At 34.2% G+C, this 20,667-nt stretch overlaps 3 protein-coding genes across 7 annotated transcripts; 1 reads left to right on the top strand and 2 right to left on the bottom strand.

Moving 5' to 3' along the window:
- Window positions 1–240: 240 nt before the first annotated feature.
- LOC149740438 (tubby-related protein 3-like) lies at window positions 241–12,752 on the bottom strand. 4 transcript variants are annotated; one of them, XM_089872986.1, is made up of 17 exons: window positions 12,617–12,752; window positions 12,156–12,278; window positions 11,888–11,929; window positions 11,571–11,655; window positions 11,089–11,272; window positions 10,155–10,289; window positions 9,407–9,526; window positions 8,770–8,885; window positions 7,705–7,980; window positions 5,080–5,178; window positions 4,849–4,950; window positions 4,515–4,617; window positions 4,062–4,210; window positions 3,156–3,230; window positions 2,540–2,627; window positions 1,949–2,032; window positions 241–1,488 (listed from the first exon to the last, which is right to left on the bottom strand). In XM_089872986.1, the coding sequence occupies exons 2-17, from the start codon at window positions 12,173–12,175 to the stop codon at window positions 1,355–1,357; spliced, it is 1,812 nt and encodes a 603-aa protein (XP_089729112.1). In that variant the 5' UTR covers window positions 12,176–12,278; window positions 12,617–12,752; the 3' UTR covers window positions 241–1,354. The 4 variants fall into 4 exon arrangements, with proteins under 4 accessions (XP_089729112.1, XP_089729116.1, XP_089729115.1 ...); XM_089872990.1 differs by lacking the exons at window positions 7,705–7,980; window positions 9,407–9,526 and adding exons at window positions 5,406–6,027; window positions 7,164–7,393 and having other exon boundaries at window positions 12,617–12,750; XM_089872989.1 differs by lacking the exon at window positions 7,705–7,980.
- A 446-nt stretch (window positions 12,753–13,198) lies between these two features.
- On the top strand, window positions 13,199–14,849 carry LOC149740437 (uncharacterized). Its single transcript, XM_089873009.1, has 4 exons — window positions 13,199–13,464; window positions 13,526–13,654; window positions 14,126–14,237; window positions 14,471–14,849. The coding sequence occupies exons 1-4, from the start codon at window positions 13,339–13,341 to the stop codon at window positions 14,626–14,628; spliced, it is 525 nt and encodes a 174-aa protein (XP_089729135.1). The 5' UTR covers window positions 13,199–13,338; the 3' UTR covers window positions 14,629–14,849.
- Window positions 14,846–20,161, bottom strand: LOC149740436 (dnaJ homolog subfamily C member 5-like). 2 transcript variants are annotated; one of them, XM_089873007.1, is made up of 5 exons: window positions 19,992–20,161; window positions 19,188–19,401; window positions 18,687–18,828; window positions 16,876–16,961; window positions 14,846–15,918 (listed from the first exon to the last, which is right to left on the bottom strand). In XM_089873007.1, the coding sequence occupies exons 1-4, from the start codon at window positions 20,120–20,122 to the stop codon at window positions 16,885–16,887; spliced, it is 564 nt and encodes a 187-aa protein (XP_089729133.1). In that variant the 5' UTR covers window positions 20,123–20,161; the 3' UTR covers window positions 14,846–15,918; window positions 16,876–16,884. The 2 variants fall into 2 exon arrangements, with proteins under 2 accessions (XP_089729133.1, XP_089729132.1); XM_089873006.1 differs by lacking the exon at window positions 16,876–16,961.
- Between the last annotated feature and the right edge of the window lie 506 nt (window positions 20,162–20,667).

Genomic DNA, 20,667 nt, shown 5'->3' with positions numbered 1-20,667 from the left:
GGAATATAAGGATCATTCCATTCACACATATAACCAAATATTTAGATCGTGTTTTAAACAATTAACAGGGTCATTAGGATATGGTTTTACAATTCTCGTATGTTCTTTATTGTTTACTACCAAAAAGAACGAGAAAATAAAATAAAAAAGATGTCCCGTTTTCCCCCACCCCAGTATACTGATAGTCACCTCAGATCTGATTGACACTTATACCTAAAACTAGATATAATTGAGTCTACATTGAAGTTAACCGATGCGTTCCTTGAACAGTTTAATGTACACAATACTTAAAATATACTATAAGACTACAACGATAACATATATAGTTGATACCTAACATCAATTGCTACTGGAAAATATACATTGCGAAATTGCAAATAAGGAAATCCAGAAAAAGTCAAATAGTCGCTTGCCGTACAGCGAGGAAAGAAAAGCAAAACCTAAAAAAAAACTTTGCGGTAATTGAATAGAACCGTTGAAATAACTTTTTGGCGCTTAGATATAAATTGAATAGCACACATGTATTTTAACTAGATAACAGGCAGGCCGCGCAGACCGCCTGATAAAAATCCAAAGGTAAAATATCTAGCACACGACGAGAATCAAACAGCCAAGCAGTTGCTCATTGCGCGGTGGGTTATGAAGCGAAAATTGGTTGCAATAAGTTAAGTCTGCTCAGCGAGGGGCACGCGGACCCGTAGCGTGACGCCACAAGTTATTTTTCGTGCGTTCTGATGATTGAGAAAATTCGAAAAAGTTCACAAAAAGGGAAAAAATTAAAGCTTACAGTGATGCGCGTTACATTAAATAGTGGCTGCCGGTTGAAAAGAAAATACTGATAGTAAAAAAAGAACGGAATACGTCGGCTTAGTTTCCACGAAGTATATGAAGTGTAAGGAACGGACTGGTAACACCTAGCACTGTGAAATTTGAAGCGGTGCAAACTTAATTAAGTGGAACCGAGTTGAAAATTTTGTTGAAAATTTGGCAAGTGGTGCGTGTTAGTAAAATACGCGCGTTCGTCTTGTCTGTGCGTGAATCAGGCGAAACAGTCGGGCTGTTTAATTATTAGTATGTTTCTTAACATTTTAAGTTATGTTCTGGCTTGAGACAACCGTAAAGCTAGGAAACTATACACGACACAATGCACGAGTAAAATTAACACTATATACGCGACTGGCACGTATTTTTTCACGTTAGTCAGATGGCTCAAAATTACATTTGGAATGCATGGGTAGCGAGCGCCACAAACGTGGTCGTGCAGAATATTTTCGCGATAATTCGCACATATAATAACGGGTTAAAAGCGATATACAAACATTAGGCATAAAAAGGGGGTTGTTTCGAAGGGGTTTTATTCGCAGGCGAGTTTTGAGTCGAAACTGGAGAGAGCAATAGCGAATGCTTGCACTGCATTCATTGGGTAATTGTAATCTACGGTGAATACATTGTCCTCGACACGTCCGAACTGCATCACTATGTATTCAGCTGTGAAAATAAATAAGATTTTTTTAAAATAAATTGATATATTAGATTTTACTATGTATTCGGCTGTAAAAAGAAATAAGAATTAAAACAAAATGGATTATTGTTCCTTATTCAGAAGAGGTGTACGGAAAATGACGATGTGATGTCGGAATTTCGGATATCTTGTGGCTAATTCTGTTTCAAATTCCACGAAAAGAGAATTTAAATCTATCATAATTAACTTACCGTATATAAAAAACAAAGCGTTTGGTTTTAAACAATGCTTCTACACCTTTTTTAAGAAGCAACGCAAATTTAACGAATAAATTATTAACTAACAATTGGCGACGTAATTTCCGAATCTAAAACTTACACGACGTTTGGAAGCATGTGAATCTCACACACGTTTTACCAATTTAACACAAACATGAAATCTAACTGTAATAGAATTATATGCACACATAATATTCAGGTAACTCACGATCGCTCTGATGAACTATTTGAAAGTTTTTCACTGAAGCTTGTGTAACTCGACCACGGAAGTTGAGAACGTACGATTGGGTTTCTGAACAAATCAAAATACGACGGGTTAAAGTTGCACTAACCGGCGCTTAAATAAACTTTAAACACAAAGAAAATGAATAAACTTCGTATTTTAAAACAGTTTAGTAAATTCTTAAATATATATCGAAAATGATAAAAGTAAAACTACGTGTTTTGACACAATGTAGTAAATTAAGCAGTTAAAACTACAGTATTAATATTACTAACTCTTCAAAATGCGCTGTTTAACAATCTTACAACTGATAATTTTAAACTGATCGGCACAAGCCACCAACCGTTAAACCCCTAATAAGTCAAAAAAATTGGAAAGCCGTTCTATTCTATGTGGGTGGGGTCATGCAGCGTGGCACGCCTGGGTCTTAGCATTTAGGCCAGGATTGGCCCATCACCCAAAATGAGTCCTAGGATTTAGGCCAGGATTGGCCCATCACCTAACAAAAGCCGCTACTGGTAAAACTAATCACAGATCTAGTAGTAGGGAAATTGTGATGACAAACCGCCTACTGACCTTCGTTCCAAACAGGTGTCTTGTTGGAAAGCTCGATCAGGTTCTCCATGTTTCGGTTTTGCCACCTTGATAATATAGTCTCTCTTTCCTATAAGCAAGTAATAGGAGAATTTTGTCAATCTTGGAAAAAAAACTTTCATTTTACCAAAACAATTTCTTTTATTTAAAAAAATAATTATTAAGAAAAAATGTTGTTAAAATTAGATTTCAGATGTTTTATTAATTTACAACTTTTGGTCATAATTCAGTAAATAATTGGCGTAGAATTATATTTTAGGCACCGTTAAAGTAGCACTAATGGGATGAATCATTTATTGGCAACCCATTTAAACTTTGATCACATTTTAGTAAAAAAAGGAGTCACTAAAAACACCACAAATCGAAATAGCGGCGATCATTCGCGTATGTTGCGAAAAATCGTTACAATTTGTGATAAAAAAAGTCCACAATATAAAGAGAAACAATCAATATATTAATAAACCTATACTGCTAAATGGCAGGTGACACATGAATAATCAGTTTATTTTTAAAACAGCAATTAACATTGGGGTTAATTGCTGTTTTAAAAATATACTGACAACTGTAGGTATCTCTAGAAGGCCGTGCACCCACTTACATGGTTCGGTTTGAATTTGACTCTCTCATGAGAGATGTTCATCCCAGGTATAATGACCGTCATCTTACGCGGACCCTGCGTAACATTTGATTAATTACACGAACTAAAATATTTTTATAACTTCAAATTTAATATTATATTTCATATATTTCGCAATTTTTTAAAAACTGATGTTAAAAGAGCGCAAATTGAGAAAAATTGCAGTTGAATTGCAAATTAATAGTTTAACGCAGCAAAACAGGATTAAATAAACGTATAACTGACTTAAAACATTTTTCTAGTAAATGTAATGACATATTTTACAATTTTATTTAATTGATGCCAAAAAGAAGAAAAAAATGCAGTAGAAAAGCAAACTATTGCTCCAACGCTATTAAAAAACTTATAACATTTTTGCCTGAAAAGCTAGAAAAATCCATAACGTACGAACTCAGTATGAATTATGTCGCAAACGTTCAGAAAAAACAACATAAAAGTTGGCAGAAAGAAATCTGATTACAACCTGAACGTTATACTTCTAATTTACTTAGATTCTAAGTAAAGATTACTGCACTCATTAATAATGTATAGCGTAGCGGGGAATATTAAATGGTCGATTTGTTTATCGGGACGTTAAGTTTTCGCAAAGATCCAATCGCACTGTGACGTCACAGCGGGTCAATTTTGACGCACCTTTCGCCAAAAATAGCTCAAAATAGATTTGATGTTTGTAAACAACTAGACTGAAACTGGCACGCCCTTTAAAATGTGGTTAGATTTGTATTACACACGTATATCTCAAAAGCCTTTTTCTAGGGCGCACTTGTCATACGCAACCCTTGGGCTGCGCAGTATCGCCTATGCGCAGATTACACAACCACCATAGAAAAATACGCAGGAGTCAAGCCCCTACACGTTGTCACGTACCTTGAAACCTAACACGTTGGTCTCATAGCATACGGCGACAAGTTCTTCCCGTAGATTATCTCTGTCGATGTTGATTCCAGGTTTCCCCAGCTTTATACCGTGGTCGTACACCGTGAATTTTGTTCCCATGATATTGGAGCGTAATTTACCTGGAAAAAAAGTTCTACAATGATTTTCATACTTCCGACTAAAAATAACCCCGTGTGAGCAACTGTGCAGTATTTTTTGTTCGTTGTAGGTAAAAAACTGTGTAGTAAAATGTTCCCCAATTATTTTGTACTTAAATAGATTTATCGATTAGAACTCAGTGTTATTTTTACATGCTCTTTAAAACGGACAGCGAAAACAGAAAAGGCCAAACCGCGTGGGTGGTGAAATAATGCGATACGTCAACCAGATGGCATTTTTATTGTTGTTTTTTTTATTTTGACATCTGCAGTAACCTGCACCTACCAATATATGATTCCCCGTCTCTAGATAAGTCGGTGGCGTCAACGGAAATCAAATAATTTGAAGTTTTGCTTCGTTTTCGCTTCCTGCCCGCTAGTATGAAAATCTGAAAAAAAATCAACGAGTAAATATGTATCGTCTTGTGGGGTAAGACGGGACAGCTTTCCAACATAATACCCAAATGTCGTGATCGTTTTTTGAACAATTAACAACGGTATATGAGACGCGTGAAAATCCGATTTTATAATTTTTTGAATGGTCTTTGACTCTTTGTTACCACCAAATGGGACGAGAAACAGACCCCTATACTATATATTTCATTCAAAATTGAGCCAACCTTTTTCCCATCGTCCCGTTCATAATGAAGGTAATATGTTGGGTAGGAGTGTCGGTCGATGCCCTTGTTGTCACGTGATATCCTGCATTTTATCGTGTACCCCTGAAAAAAAATTACAAAAAAAATAAATTGAAACAAATAAATAAGAAATGGAAATAAATGAAAATGTTTTTATTATATAAAATTTTAGCACAGCTGTGTGCCTTGAAACTAGAGCTATGTATTTCATACCTGGGGTGCTGGTTTCATACAGAAGCTTTCTAAGTCGTCCAAGTCCATACCGGGGATGTTGTATTTCGATGCACTGCTGCCAGGTCGAACGTCAGTGTCCTGAAAATTAAACGTTTGTGACGTCACAAATGTGGCCGCTAGATCAAAGATTAGAAGCTTTAAACACGAATTGAGTGACGGGTTTGAGAACAGGTTATTTATAAGTGATAATAAATATTGAAGTGTTAAATAATTAATTGAGTTTAAAAAAGCAAACGACACACGCCACTCAACTGTTTCACACGGTTGTGTTATTAAACAAATGACCTATACTGTGCCTGTCTCACCGTGGTTGGTGGTGCCAGGCCTTCCTTTCTCGCAACTGTCTTATACTCGTTTATAATATCATCTATCGACTGTAATAAGCTGGATAATGGGGAATCCGTGGATAAGATGGCCCGGGAAAGGTTCGAAGCCGCGAGAAAAGTGAACTCGGTCAGCTTTCTCTTTGCTGGTATAGCAAGGCTGTGTTGCTGCATGTGACGCCGACCACGTGACACGATGACGTCAAGCTCCTGGCAGAGATCAGAAATAACATGCCAGTCCTGCATGTTGGCAAGGACAGGGTCCTCTTCCGGTTCCTGAGAAGAGGCCAGGTTGCTCAATGAACTAGTGGACTGATTTTCCAAGTTGTTGCTAGCAGAGGTCGCTGCTTCGAGGTTGGAGATGGATTGACAGGGGTTGTTCGAACGACCGGTATTACGAGAAAGAAAGCGACTTTGCATTCGAGAGAGGATTCGTTTGAGACGAATAAGAATCCACCAGACTTCATCGGTGCGGATATCGTCGGTGGGGGGCGCAGTAAGCAACCCATTGGCGGTTTTTATTGCTGTTGAAGTTTCAGTTTGTTGCAGAAAGGGTTTTTCACTGGTTTGACCTTCCTCTATTTGGCCCGCTGGAGACTTCTGTCTACAAAACACCAGTTCCTGACTTAACGAAACTAGTTACGTAATATTATCGGTGAGAACTGAACTTGTATGTGTAAGACTCCCAAGTTCATACAACGATCTGAAGCAAAATATACTATTACGTAAATCGAAATTATTTGGTGGTGATATTGACATTTTAGACAAATAAGTATCCGTGTCGTATTTGATTTTTAAAGTTTGCTCAGCTTAGTTGCGCTGGGACAAAGCACGTCAACGTAACGTGACGTCACAAGGGCACTCGAAAGCATCGACGACGAATTAATTAGTTTGACAAATACGGATTTTGTTTCAGCGAAAAAACGAAGCCGAGTTCTTACTGTCTAATGTGGCCAGATTTCCTAAACAAATCCGATTAGGGCATGTAGCTACATATGGCGTGGTCACAACACGGTAGTGTAGCTCTTATGGAATAGGAGATAACACGCATTGATCGTGATTTTGGCTGCAACAGGTTGCGATTTGGTTATTGTCCCAGTGAATGACCCGTAAAACGATAAACCACGACGCTTAGATGAGGTTTATCATTAGCGGCCGCGTAATAAGAACTGTGACCACATAAATGCGGACAACAATAGAATATTTAAGCATTTGTTTGGTATTCATGTTACAAACTGAAGTAAGATAAAACATTCGCTAAATACACGTCAGTGTAGAGACCTGTTGTTAAATGGATTGGTTTCAATAAAAGTTACGACTGTGGTCGACCACTTCCAAACATGATCAATTATTCAGAACGTGGAACGCTCAATTATTTAGCGCGGTTTCTGAGACCGAAAACGCCGCGTGAATTATTGATGGGTGTCGTCTATACTCTATTGTCGGTCTTTTGTTATTGAATAAATTGGGTCGATGTTTAAACGATCGCTGGTAATTGAAAGCGGACAATGTACATTGAACTCTGCTGGCATAGATCGTTAATGTTTAGCATAGTATTTGACAACGAATCAAAGCAACTTTAGGGATCGCTGATTAATTAGTGTATGTATTGTAATCGTAAAGCGTCGTTTACGGAGAAAATAACGCGGAATTAAACGGTCGTAAAAACGGCTTTATTCAAATATTCATAGTCAGCGGTCGGGGCGTTTGTGTAGTTATCGAAATTTATTACTGACATACCTTTCATCGAGTGGTGGTGAACTGTCCATGGCTGGAGAAGTACTTTTTATCTCCTCAAGTTGATCACTATCTAACTCCTTGTCCATACCTAATGGCAATTGCCCCTTACTTGACACTGAGTTGTCATCTAAACTTAACTTTTCCACCTTAGGCAAATGAACATCTGCGAAACTAAACTCTTCTATATCGTCTAGCAATTCTACATCTCCACTGTAACATTCTTTGCTATTCTATGAAAAATAAAGCTTTCTCTTGACAAAGATAAAGACTAAACTATGTATCCATGAAAAATTGTTAGTAAAATAAAAACAATTCATAAAGAAATAATTTGCCTTCAGGTTCTGTCATTGAAACCACATTTCCTATATATGAAGGCATAGTTTTGAAATTAGTTAGATAAAACACTACTCCAACCTTTACAGGAGCTATATCTACCAGCTTTGATTGTGTAAAGAAATCACTTGCACTACCTCATTCAGAATAAATCAAATTGAATTTTAAAGCAAACTATCAAATAAAAGCCACTCGCAAGCTAGCTTACGCGCTGTTTTAGTCTGGAGGGAAATCCCATATTGGGGCTGGGGTTGGTGGGGCTACCAGGCAGGTTAGGGTGCATTTGGGGCTCATCTGGGTTTAAAACCGCCCCGAAAAATTTGCGGCTCAATTCTTCAGACGTTTCGGACAAAATAGAGTCGGTAAAACGTGGGGAGGTGGTATGGGATATCTCTGAGTAGCTATTTTCAAAGACACTGTGGCCACCCGCAAACTTGTGCAGTGGTGGTGAGAGTTGATATACATGGCTAGGCCGTCTTCCACCCTTTAAGGTGAGGATTTTAATATAAATGAAGAAACATTAAGCAGTAATACATTCTTGGCCTTAATTAAGTGAAAAATGTGAAGATTCATATTCCAATTAAGCATGAATAAAACAATAAAGTATATAAATTTTATAATAAGTCGTTTTGCTGTTGCTTAAACTAATAAGATATTCACCAAAACATGGCACACATTCACATAACCGTTTATATATTCTAGCGCCCAAAGTACCACTTGACATACAACAGTCATATGCCAAGTGATCATGATTACCACTCAAGCACAGGATCAAGTGCCTGAAAAAGCTCTGGGACTTTTCACAGCAGTTAATACATGGGCATGCAAGTATGGACCACCCAAACTAAAGGCCTAAGTTTAAACACCTTATTGTGAAAGCAACTAATGGACTAAAGTATTGCATACAATGTGTTGATTTTTTATGAAGATTTACATAGGTGCATGTAAAGTAGGGAAAACAATTAATGAGTCAGTTAAGTTGGTAGGACCTAGAATATGAGACTTATTTAAATACTCTCAACGTATCATTATGATTTATTGCTAGAAATTGCTGTGCTGTCTAATATGCAAATTATATCACAATTGAGCTTCCAGTAAAATGCTGATGTTTGGAGTTGAAGGGAGGATGATTGTAAAATGGCTTTACATGTGGTCTTCAACAACACAGCCAAAATGGTTTTCCGAACATAAGGTTGCGTTGTGAGACAAATGCGTAATACTTCCAATGAAAAATTTATAGCAAACAAATAAACAGTTTAAAATTAAAATTCACCTCTTTTGATGCAGAATTCGATTTTGCTGTTTGTGGTCGAGGACCTATCGCAACCATTCCTGAATCTGTTTCTTCCTCTTCAGAATCAACATCAAAGTCCGCACTTTGTCCCATCCCTGTGAATGTGAACATAAGTTGCATTAGGAGGAATATGACTGTAACATCTGACTGTAAAACAGATGCTGTGATTGTGTGTGGGTGTTATGAAGTAGAATGATCAATACCACAGGCATTCTTGCACATATAGCGGTTTACAATACCTTTTAATTGGTTAAACTTAACTGTGAATTTTTATAGCGAATATTGATTTAGATGAGTTTCACAATGTACATCACACAGAAACTAAATTTCAGACGAGACACAATGGATGTAATGAGTCTAATGACCTTTCAAAGGTTCAGCATTGTAAATGGTGTGATGCTAATCCAGGAAGTAATTCAATCTCATAAAACCAATACAAAATACAACCATTCCAACAAAACCTGCCTAAGCTATAAACCAAGCCCACATGCTTAGCTTTAATTGATTTACAGTATTAAGGACCAACAGTACAGACACCTGAGATGGACATGATGAATCGACAGAAACAACAACAACAGTCTTGGCTGGTGAAAACAACAGGGGAGAATGAAATTACCAGGTTCAATGGTTTCAACTTCAGTTTTAAATTGGTCGTCAAAATTTGTTTGAAACAAGTTATCTATGCTGGGTTGAACGGCATCCCAAACAGACAGTCGTTTTCCGTTTTTATTAGAACCTTTACAGCATACCATGGAAAAGGGTGGTATGTAAGTATTATTGTGGCGTGTTATGTAGACAAAGATATATGGAACAGGTTCATATGTTTAACAAACACTTCTACACTTTGTTGAACTATGAAACATTTATACAATTCTGTGGTATGCAGAGTTGTCTATGCAAGTTGTCACTCGAATAATTTATATTCCTTATGTTTTGTTTGCTTGGTAAGACCTCAGCTGGGTTTCTTTTCGATTGTGGTTGACATCAATTATTTAAAACAAGCTGGCTGTCTCTAAGCTGAAGTTATCCAAAGTGATATATGTTTTTTATTTAAGGCTTTTATGTTAGCTAATTTACTACCACACATTGCACACAATAAATAATACAACATTAAAGAAGAAGTACTTGATTTAAATGTTACATATTTTGAGCATCCAAAAAAGTGAAAGTTGTGCTTCAAGGATTATTATTCGAATAATCGTTAAATTTACACTTACAAGTAACTGCATTACATTTCATCATTTCGTTTTTTTATTTCATTATTTAATTTAAGACTGTACATTTTGAGTTTCAATCATTTTTTACTTTTTTAGTATTTATTTCTATATTTATTTCATTTTTATTAAATTACAACATTTGCTTACCTAATTTTTCCATCTTTAATTCAGTGCCGGTTTTTCTATGTGGAATACTTTCCGATGAGTTATCCATTGTAATTGTTGTTGCTCTTGAATAAGTTGAATGGTTATCTTCTTCCAAGCTAGGGTTATCATATGCAGCTGTAAGAATAAACAAACGATAGAAGTTTTCAATAAGTAAAATAAAATTTATTGAAAATTTGTTTAGTGATTGACATAAGAAGCAAAGGAGGTAGAAATTTATGTTTTAACAGTTTACCTGTGTTTACCTGTGTAAATACCTTATGTACACAATAGGAAAAGTGAACATTAGTATGGACTATGGTTAACACTATGTTTTATACTTTTATATTTAAATCAAGACAAAAAAAATTGATGACCACCCACCCACCACCATTTTGAAATTATTAATATGAAACATAATATTCTAGCATTCTCAAACCTATTATGCAATTGAGCAAATGTATTTGTATGGAGATTAAATAGGATATCTCACTCATACACAACACATCTGTCTCTTTTACTAAAAGCTTTGACAAAGCCGGTTTACCTTTATAAGCATCACAACATTATTAATTAATTATGTCATAAAGTATAATTTTTATGCCAGAACTAGCATTGGTTTGTAGTTTATCCAAAAATTGTAACACACCTTATTAAAAACCATATGAATGAATTTAAGGAAAGTGCAGACTGCAAAAAAAACAAACAAAATATATAAAACCATTAAAATCAACAAATTAATTGTGTATTTAAAACTGATACAATTTCCATATTCGGGATGTTTAAAACCACAATATCAAATCAACAAATAAAAGAATCCCCAATCATATTTACACCTTATTTCTACCTTCTAAGTTATTCTATGTGGGTTAGGTCCCACAGCGTGGTACACCATGGGATTTAGTTCAGGATTGGCTCATTACCCCAACATTCCTACCTTCTGCTCTTGGATTATACTTGTTGTTGGTGTTAAGGCTCTCCACCAATGGCAGTGACTCATCTCGTTTGCTTGCTGTTGATGGTCGAGATTTTCCACCAGAACCAACTCGAGGTTGGTTGGTGGCAACCATCATGATTGAATCTTGTTTTTTCCTCCTCTGTTTCTGCTCCTCTCTCTCTTTCTGTGAATGAGAACAGGTTTATAAGAAACAACATTATGCAATGGTTAATATGGAAAGAACAGAATTGTAAATAAAATAGAATTTTATAGCTTTTAGGTTGTAATGTATATTATAGTGTTTTGCATCTACTTTTAATAGCATATGGCTGTCCTTTTAACAAAAAGTCAAAAACAATGGAAAAATAAAACTAATATTTTAAAGTCTAATTAGCAATACCAGCTTCATAACAACTATCTTTAGTCCCTAAAAGGAAAAACATAACATGTACTATAATGTGAAATATTCACTAGGTTTAAACCTGTTGTTCGATCTTTTTATCTCTTATGCTCCTGAAGCTCATGTTGGACATCTGCCTTGATACTTCTTCTTCATTGTCAATCACACTTAACAAATAAAACATTCATTTTAAATTTGGCGACATACGACCTTAACATTACATGGCAAGGGTAACTTAGTGAGTTATTGGCCTCAATTAATAACAGGCATAGCCTATGATACAATTAATATGTGAAAAATAAATTATTAATTTTAAATGTAAAATCCATGTTGCATATCATCGTGGATTTGAATTCTGAATGAAACTGAAAACAAAACAACTCAATAAACTGAGCCTACCTTCCCGGAGCTTGGTTAGACCAACGGTCAGTGGCAGTTTTTCTATAAAACAAAGAACTGGTTGAAGTAAGTTACATTTATCAAACTATAAATATTTTAGATATAAATTAATGGTATTATAAAACCTATTTATCTTGGCGATAGGAAAACGACAGTCGTTAAAACACATAATTATGTTTTGTTTCATACAGTCTGTCTATTATAATCATTATAACTAAAATATAATTTAATGTATTCCAACATAAAAACTTAAACATAGATTACTAACCTTTCAAGACCAGCATACATGATATGATTAGTCGTAACCAAACAGCAGAGAAAGTGAATAGGACAGCGAAATATCCAAAATTTTACAGTTTCACTTAACCTACAAGCTACCGCACAAACTGGCCTATGAAAAAAACATTTTACTTTATTGGTTAGTGGTAGAAAAGGCCTTTTTCATGGCCTAAATTGCTGGATCTATTAGACATAGTACTGTATAGGAGTATAGGATTTAACGCACAAAACTGTGCCCCTTTAATTTAGTTTGACAGCCTACACAGGTTACCAGCCTTTATTATTATTCAAATACACTATATCTATATTATCTGTTATACAATCATTTGTGGTACGTGCCCTGTGGCAACAAATGCGACTACTCAGACACCGATACGGTACATAGTACCTTAAAGTAATAAAACACACCCAAAAACGAACTACGTTACTTTCATAGCGCAAAGCACTTACCAGTCTACTAGTCTAAATAATTTAAAGCCCAGCTGGAATTCGTTTTGCGGCGAGGTCAAGGGTCACCGTCAGCTTTCAGTCATTGGTTGTCAGTCACGAGTACTCTACGTCACAATGAACATTGTTTTCGGCGTTGCCATAACAATGATTGGGGCAAAAGTTGATTACGTAGTGATTTCCGAGTAAACAAGAAAACTAATCAATCAACTTAACAGATTATCTTGCTAGATGTTTCAAATACCGGTAAAATATGAATTAAAAGCAATCAATCACTTGATCATGTTTTGTTTACGGTTCGGAAGAGAAATATTGGCCACTCCGAAATCATACTCTTACATTTACACTCGTAGATTGAAAAGCACTGGGACTACCTGTGTTGCATATAAATTTCACACACCTTATGATTGCGCTCAGGTCCTCAAATATCTTTGTTTTAAATTTTTTCGTGGGTGCTTTGTTATTTTATGTGGTGCTCTTTTTCCAAACAAATGACTATCCCTTTCAAGTTCATTTAGGTGTTATAATATATAGTTTTGTTTTATGTGTATAAAACGCAGGTAAAAATTGTTTCGTTCACTTGGTATTACATCTTTCTATCTATGTATTGCGACTGATTTTATTTAAGGGAAAACCCCTACAGCACGTTTAATGTTTGTTTGTTTTTATTGTTCTTGAGCTACGAAATTCCCGATTGTACAGCAAAATACTGCAACAAATTCATCATGTTCAGTAGACATAACTGTGCATTTATATCTAAAGTACGCACGGCCAGAAGCTGTGCTTTCCTAAAACAGTGTAGTAAAAATAAACTTACCACTCCAGCAAACGTGTTATACTGTTTTACAAAGGTAGGTCAACGAAAATTCTTTAGCCAACAACAATAACTTTATTGTATAATCTGCAATGCAGCGCAACTACACCGACGAGGTCGATTTGGCCAAACTTGCTGCGGAGAGGTTTGGAAGTGGAGAAGCCACAATATTTAGTAAAATCATTGACAAAACAATTCCTGCTAATATTGTGTATGAGGACGATCAGGTTTTACTAATATTGAATTTAACATAAAGTATATCGATAATAGTAAACTAATGAAAAAAGTGAACAATTAAGAATTAATTATATAACAAATGCAAACTTAAATGATAGTACAAATGCCAACAATTTCAAAAACATTCATTTCAAGACTAATATTTTTGTCAATTTGAGCAACATCCAAAAGGTGATTGTAGCCATGTTTTAATAAAACCTGTTATATATATCGTCCGGCACAGAGGTTAGAGTTCCTGTCTCTAACCCAGAGGTTAAGGCCCAATAACCACGAAGTTACATATGTGGTAACTTGTAAGCAGACAACAGGTGTATGGCCATAACATGCCTGTTTTAACGACTGTCATTTTTCCGCCATGTGAGTATAAAGCAATTTTAAGATGGGCCATTTGTTGCATTTGACACCTAGTCATAATAGTGTTAGTCATAAAAATATCAACTATATTTTACTAAATGTTCCAGTGTTTAGCCTTTCATGATGTCAACCCACAAGCTCCAGTTCATGTTCTTGTCATTCCTAAATTTCCGATTCCACAACTGAGCAAATCGACAGATCAAGATAAACAACTACTCGGTATATACAAAACCCAATACTTGAAACTTTAATATAGATTTAAATTAAATTGTAGTAAAAGTGCATACTGGATTATCTAAATAGTTGCCAAGAGTAAAAAAACAATCACCCACACAAATGGCATGTGGTGTATGTTATGATTGTCCCTGCTTTGCCACATCAAAGTAAATAAGTTTCATTTTTTTCAAACTACATGGATGATAACTCAATTATGGGTTCCATTCACAATTCAGGACATTTACTAAGCACTGCACGAGACGTGGCTGAGTTGTTAAAGTTGGAAAAAGGATATAGAGTTGTGATAAATGATGGGGTGGATGGCGCACAATCGGTTTATCATTTGCACATTCACATACTTGGTGGACGTCAGATGCAATGGCCACCTGGTTGAGTGATGGACCTGCTTGAATTAATTCTTGCAACCAATGCTGTCGGCTTGACATATAATTATACAACAAACCTATCATGAATGAAAGATTTTCATTTAATAAAATCTTAAATATGAGCTCGTCTAAGTTGAAATATTTTGTCGCTATTATTTTAACTAGCCTTTAATTTTCAGCTGTTCCTAGCAAAAAAATGAAGGTTTTTAAATACATGCACAACAATATGTTTGAATTTTACTATATTCGCTTGATTGGGTTATAACTACCAGACAAAGTAAATTAACTAAATAAAAAGTGTTAAAGAAGCAAGGAATATGTGGTTAAACGAACTTCACAACAAAGACGCATAATATGTATATTTGAGTTTGTTGTAAATTTGAAAAAAAAAAAACTGTTTTTGGTCTCTTTAAAAATTATTTATACGACAACTATGATTTATGCACTGGTAATTATGGCTGTTTAACAACAACATTAAATTTGAATAGCATAAATTTTAACAGACACAAAAATAATAAATGCAAACAATTAACCATTACATATCAGCATCTACTGCATGTTATAGACATACCGCATTGCAGATCATTTAGAGAAGTTCAAAAGTCAGCACCGGACACTAACAACAATTTTTTTTGCAATGGGAAATATTATTTTCTTAATTCTAAAAAAGGTGTAACTTTGCTGTTACATGGTCCATTGAAATTTGAATATTTAATTAAGTGGCAGGCATTAAAACACAGTCAAAATAAAAAACAATAAAAATTATTCTTAAGTATTTGTAACAGTAAATAAAGTCAACAAATAAGCAAGTAAGAATTACCAGACTTGAAGTCAACACGATATTACATCATTAGCTATCACTTTAGAATTATGTGGAATTAAAGCTACAGTACAACCTTTGTATTTAACAGTTTCACATCAATTAAATTAACAGGAAATGAATACAAGACGTTAGTAATTCGTATGTATATGTGTAAGTTGCTATACAGAACTTTTGGTTACAGTAAGTATCAATGAAAAATTAACCTAAATATTTGAAAACTGGTTAAAAGCAGAGGTGAAGCTTATTTCTGCGATTCATTATAAGATTGAATGACATGCATAGTCACAAAATTCTGAAGACAGTTCAACAGACATAGATATGTGAAATTATGGCGTGTTTGTTTGGTAAGCTTGTGGTTGGGGTGCAGAGGTTAATGGGACCTTCTCATTGGTTGATTCGCCGAGAGATGTACCTGATGGAGGTGATGCGCCCAAGGGCTGGGCAGTCACTGTAGAATTATCCTCATCATCACCATCTAAAATGAAGAAAATGTAGTTTAAACAACCAAACCAATCAATCTCTATTTTCCACTGAATCAACCCTAATTATACTTGCGTATTAGGCACGAATGAATACATGAAATCAAAAAAGAGATTACTGATACAGTGGGACTATTCAAAGGTTTATTTTAAAGGTAAAAAAATGTTTTTCTCTACTCAGCCTGGAAAATCACCATTTTTTAACAGGTATAAATAAAAAGATTATAACTATGCATCCAACACCAGAAAAAATGTTTGGTTATTAGTTCAGCAGTTAAAACAATCAGTAAAGAGCACACAAGCATGAATTAAGTTAATCAGTATTGATTTTTAAATACTGATCAATTCCATTAATTTTACGCTGCCACCACAACTAAAGCAGAGCTACTGATACTGTGGGACCAACACAATCTTTGTACTGAAGAATTTACGTGATATTTGTTTAAATGTGGTCATTTGAATGTGAGGAATGTTTTATGGTGTGTATTGTATTAGAAAGTACATGCAGAGATGAACATAAGTCATAAAAGGCTTTCACAATAATTCAAAATCACAAATTCAAAGCCAATAATTCAAGCAATGTCAACAATTCCTATACTATTACATGAACCCCTAAGCTAGACGTCTCCACTTTTTATTTAGCCACTAACTAGTAAGCTTCACTTCAACTAACTAATTTTGTCATTTATGAATTGTCGACTTTGAATTTGCAGCTTAGAGCTGTCATAACTCTACATAAAACCGCAAATCAATTGTTCAAACTGTGATAAGTCAAAATTATGTTCATCCAGCATGCACACACATGTTATGAAATGATCCAAGTGCCAGAAAATTAGATTTTGCATAAAGAAAACACAAAAATCATTAGATCTACATGAATAGAAAGCTTTTTTTTATAAAGTTTCCTTTCAGTGGTTGTTAAAATCTAAAGGATTTCAGCATGCAGTGGTCACCTATAATCATTACTCCATTGATAAACTGATAGGCTGATTCTGTACTGGTTCAGATGTGGTAGTTGTTTGATATTGTGTTTTCTTTTCTGCAGTCGTATAAAGCAGAGTGATAACACAACAAGAAATGTGATCACATTCCAATCAGGCTTTAACAATTAAAAAACTACTAATGACATGATTTAAAATGAGTTTTATCACAATGTAAAAAAATTAAATGTGATACTAAATGCCCCCAAACGTTTCCATATATGGGTACTGTTAAAATTGAACCAAAATGTAAAATATTTGGCAAGACGTTAACCAGATACAGAAAGGCATTCACGCTTCACGCCTCAAATTTCTTAGACTAAAATAGACACTTGGCCATGAGTAGACAATTTGGTGTACATGAGACATGACTTATTTGAATACAAGAAGACTTCAACTACATAAACATAAGGTATTGTATACTAAAGAAAACCGAGTGCCATGAGATGGACATTCATAATATGACACAGACTGAGTCACAGAGACTGTAACGGTGTATAAAAAAATAGACTGTTTTCTGTATTGACAAACATGAATAATTTAAAAGATTGATTCAGATTCAAGCATATACCAATACTATAGCCATTATAAACTCAAACGAAACAAAATATTCAAGCACTGGTGAGATGGTATGATATGAGTGCATAAAAACAAGAATGACTAATGTCAGTTTGAAAGTAATGAAACATTAATTTAAAAATACCAAAGAAAGGTATATATTTTTATCCCAAATCTGCTTTATTTTATGCGTAAAGTAAGCTATCACGTCTATCAGTATCTTGTAATAAAGAAAATTAAAATCAAACTATTACAAATCGAGAGTTAGCAGTTATTCTTTAACAAGTAATAGTTTTGATCTTTAGACAGACCACTCATGGAATGGAAATGGTTCTGTGTCAGTTTGATGAAAATAGGATAGTTTAAATGATTTTAAATGAATACTTATTCACACACAGGATGCATTATAACCAAATTTGGACAAAAAAATGTGCATATAGTATATTATATATATTATTATTTGTGTATACGGTTAATAAGGATCCCTGGCTAAAAAAAACAGGTTCTGTGGCGCGCCTCATTGTGGAACCCAACCCATATGAAATGAAAAAGTCCTACAGTACTCAAGAAAAAGTTGTTTTTTTTAAATTTGTCAATCATTTGAAGGTATAAATACATATTTCCCAATAATAAAAAAGTAAGACAGGTTTATATGGACGTGCTTTCTTGTCAAAATAAATTTACCTTTCAATTTTTTTTTTAATTTTTCATAACAGTTCAGATTTGCTGGTTTGTAACCTGCACCTAGCTATCTTTGAGGTATTAGACTTAATTAGTTACTGTGTATTACCAAATTTAGTGACGCTCACATGTCTTACAAATTTTTAAGCAAACTTTGGTAAAATTTCGTGGAAACATTATTTAAGAGCTTGAAAATGTATATAGAGCTTGAAAACGTTAATGTATATAATTAATAACACAGTCAATCACAAATCAAAGAAGTGGATAATAGCAGCTACAAAGAAGTTTAATGAAGCATGTTACTGTTATGTAAAATGTGTGGGCAAGTAAAACACTCATTGGAATGAAACACACCTACTCATATAATCATATTCTTTACCAATAGATGTTAAAACACATTTAGTTTGGATATTGGACAGCTACCATAGTCCAGTGAAGTTTAAAATTTCAATATATACTTAGAAGACTTCAATGTACAACAACTGACATGCATACTAAAGTTGAAAACTATTTCTTAGTTTAAAAACTGCAAAAAAACAACTCACCTGCTTCTAAATCCTCAGGTGGAATATCAAACTCTTCGTCCAGTTCTGGTTTACAAGCTCCACAGCAGCAGTTGAAGCAGAAGCAACAACAACAGCAACAGAAGCAACAACCAGTGGCCAAGCAACAGAATATGGACAAGCACTATAAAAAAAATCATAAACCATAATTAAAATCGAAACCAGTTAAAATTGATATGACTTTTTAGGACTTAAAATATATATATATAAATGAGTTATATGACTTATTATGTTTTAATACTGTACAGTGTAAAGGAAAAATATAATTACACAGTGGCGTAGACAAAGTGGAAAAATTCATGGTGATGTCATATTGTCATGCCCCTTTTTAAATATTTATCAGTTCCTATGTAACTATAGACAGTTATCTTTAGTTTGTTAGATGGGTTTTTAAAAAACTCTTATAACATAAATATGAAATAGTCCTTAATCCTCCCCAGCATTCTACATAAAGTAAAAACATCATTGTTATTTTTTCTTTACCTTGGCCAATGGAGATTGGAAAGCAAAATAAGTCCTCAGGTTGTCTTCTCCTATTTGATCAGCAATGTACAAACCAAGAGAGCCATACTGGTCATAAATTTCCTTCTTCTTTTCATCTTGTAAAATTTTATTTGCATTGTTGATTTCTTTGAACTTTTCTGTCGCTTCAGGATTGTTTGGATTTTTGTCCGGGTGATATTTAAGAGCAAGTCGCCTAATAATATAAAGTTTTAAAATAAAAGTTTAAAAAGGTTTTTAAATTAACATCATCCAGTGTAATAGCTAAACGAAAAATTTTCGGTGCTCGATACTGCTACCAGTGTCCGCATATGCGTTCTTGGGCAAGACGTTTAACAGACACTGACTTCCAACCCAGTGGTTGTTCATGGGTTAGGGTCAAAATTAGAACCATTCAGAAAAAAAAAGTTAAAACAATCATCCACAAAGTTGTATATATATATATATGTTATAACTTGAAATGGGCAAGAAATGGATTAAATAAATCTGCCATGTTATAATGACTCCGAGATGAATCAGTATGATTTATTCATTCATCTAAAAACAGTGATTTGTTGTAAACCTGTTTAAAGAACTTTAAACTATTAACCATAAATCATAAATGGTGAAGATTTTGCATTTTTACATAGTGTCCTCATAACACTTGAAGTATATTACCCAGTTTTCTAACAGTAGGAAATTGCAATATATTTTTGTTTTTAACAGTTTCTATCAACACAGCATAAAAATATGTTTTGATCTATTCATTTTTAACAGAAGATGGAAAGATGATGAAAACAATTTTACCTGTATTTCTTTTTTATTTCATCGGGTGAGGCTCCTTTTTCTAGATCCAACACATGGTACAGTGATTCACCTTTACGCGACAACTTTCTTTGCACTCCAGCGCCCCCTTGAGGTTGAGGTTCATTTGACATAATAAACTTTTAAAAAAGTTCTAATCTATGAAGTATGACCTATTAAAAAAAAGTTTAGTTAATCTATATTTATATAAAAAAAATTAAAGTTGCTACAAAAGATCGTGGCACAGTACCAGAGCTGCTTAGTAAAATAAAAACAATACTATTGAAACTATATCACAAAAAAGAGTAGGTTTACCGCCTATAAGGTCAAACTTACAAAATCAACTTAAATAAAAAAGTGCTTATTTTAAAATATTTCCCGATTTAATTAGCATATAAGGTCCAATATTGTTGGTATTCACAACAGACAACAAAATTACAATAAAAGAAAATTGAGTAACTGAATAGCATCGCAGGGATTTGTTACACAATGCCGTTTTTTATTGACTGTGAATACAGACAACTTAAGGACTAACGTCATGAAAACAAAATGTGACTCTATACCAATTTGAAAATATTAGCCTTCATATATAAACAAGAAATTCTATCTCAGTTTATAGTTTTAATATATATATGTATGTGTCAATGTGTGTGTTAATTTTATATATACATATATATAT

The sequence above is a fragment of the Ciona robusta genome, chromosome 2 (genome assembly GCF_009617815.1).
Source record: "Ciona robusta chromosome 2, ASM961781v2".
Taxonomy (NCBI): Eukaryota; Metazoa; Chordata; class Ascidiacea; order Phlebobranchia; family Cionidae; genus Ciona; species Ciona robusta.
The sequence above is the reverse complement of the archived record's forward strand: the minus strand, read 5'-3'. Positions and strand labels throughout refer to the sequence as shown.

Coding starts and splice junctions, on each gene's coding strand:
- LOC149740438 (XM_089872990.1), bottom strand. CDS start 12,175: ATGTATGCTGGTCTTGAAAG. Junction 4,618..4,848: donor AACGGGACGATGGGAAAAAG/GTTGGCTCAATT, acceptor ATTTTTTTTCAG/ATTTTCATACTAGCGGGCAG. Junction 2,033..2,539: donor GACACCTGTTTGGAACGAAG/GTCAGTAGGCGG, acceptor TGATTTGTTCAG/AAACCCAATCGTACGTTCTC.
- LOC149740437 (XM_089873009.1), top strand. CDS start 13,339: ATGTTCAGTAGACATAACTGTGCATTTATATCTAAAGTACGCACGGCC. Junction 13,465..13,525: donor TGTTATACTGTTTTACAAAG/GTAGGTCAACGA, acceptor TCTGCAATGCAG/CGCAACTACACCGACGAGGT. Junction 13,655..14,125: donor TTGTGTATGAGGACGATCAG/GTTTTACTAATA, acceptor TAAATGTTCCAG/TGTTTAGCCTTTCATGATGT.
- LOC149740436 (XM_089873006.1), bottom strand. CDS start 20,122: ATGTCAAATGAACCTCAACCTCAAGGGGGCGCTGGAGTGCAAAGAAAG. Junction 18,829..19,187: donor TCCAATCTCCATTGGCCAAG/GTAAAGAAAAAA, acceptor TTTTTTTTATAG/TGCTTGTCCATATTCTGTTG. Junction 15,919..18,686: donor ACCTGAGGATTTAGAAGCAG/GTGAGTTGTTTT, acceptor TCTTCATTTTAG/ATGGTGATGATGAGGATAAT.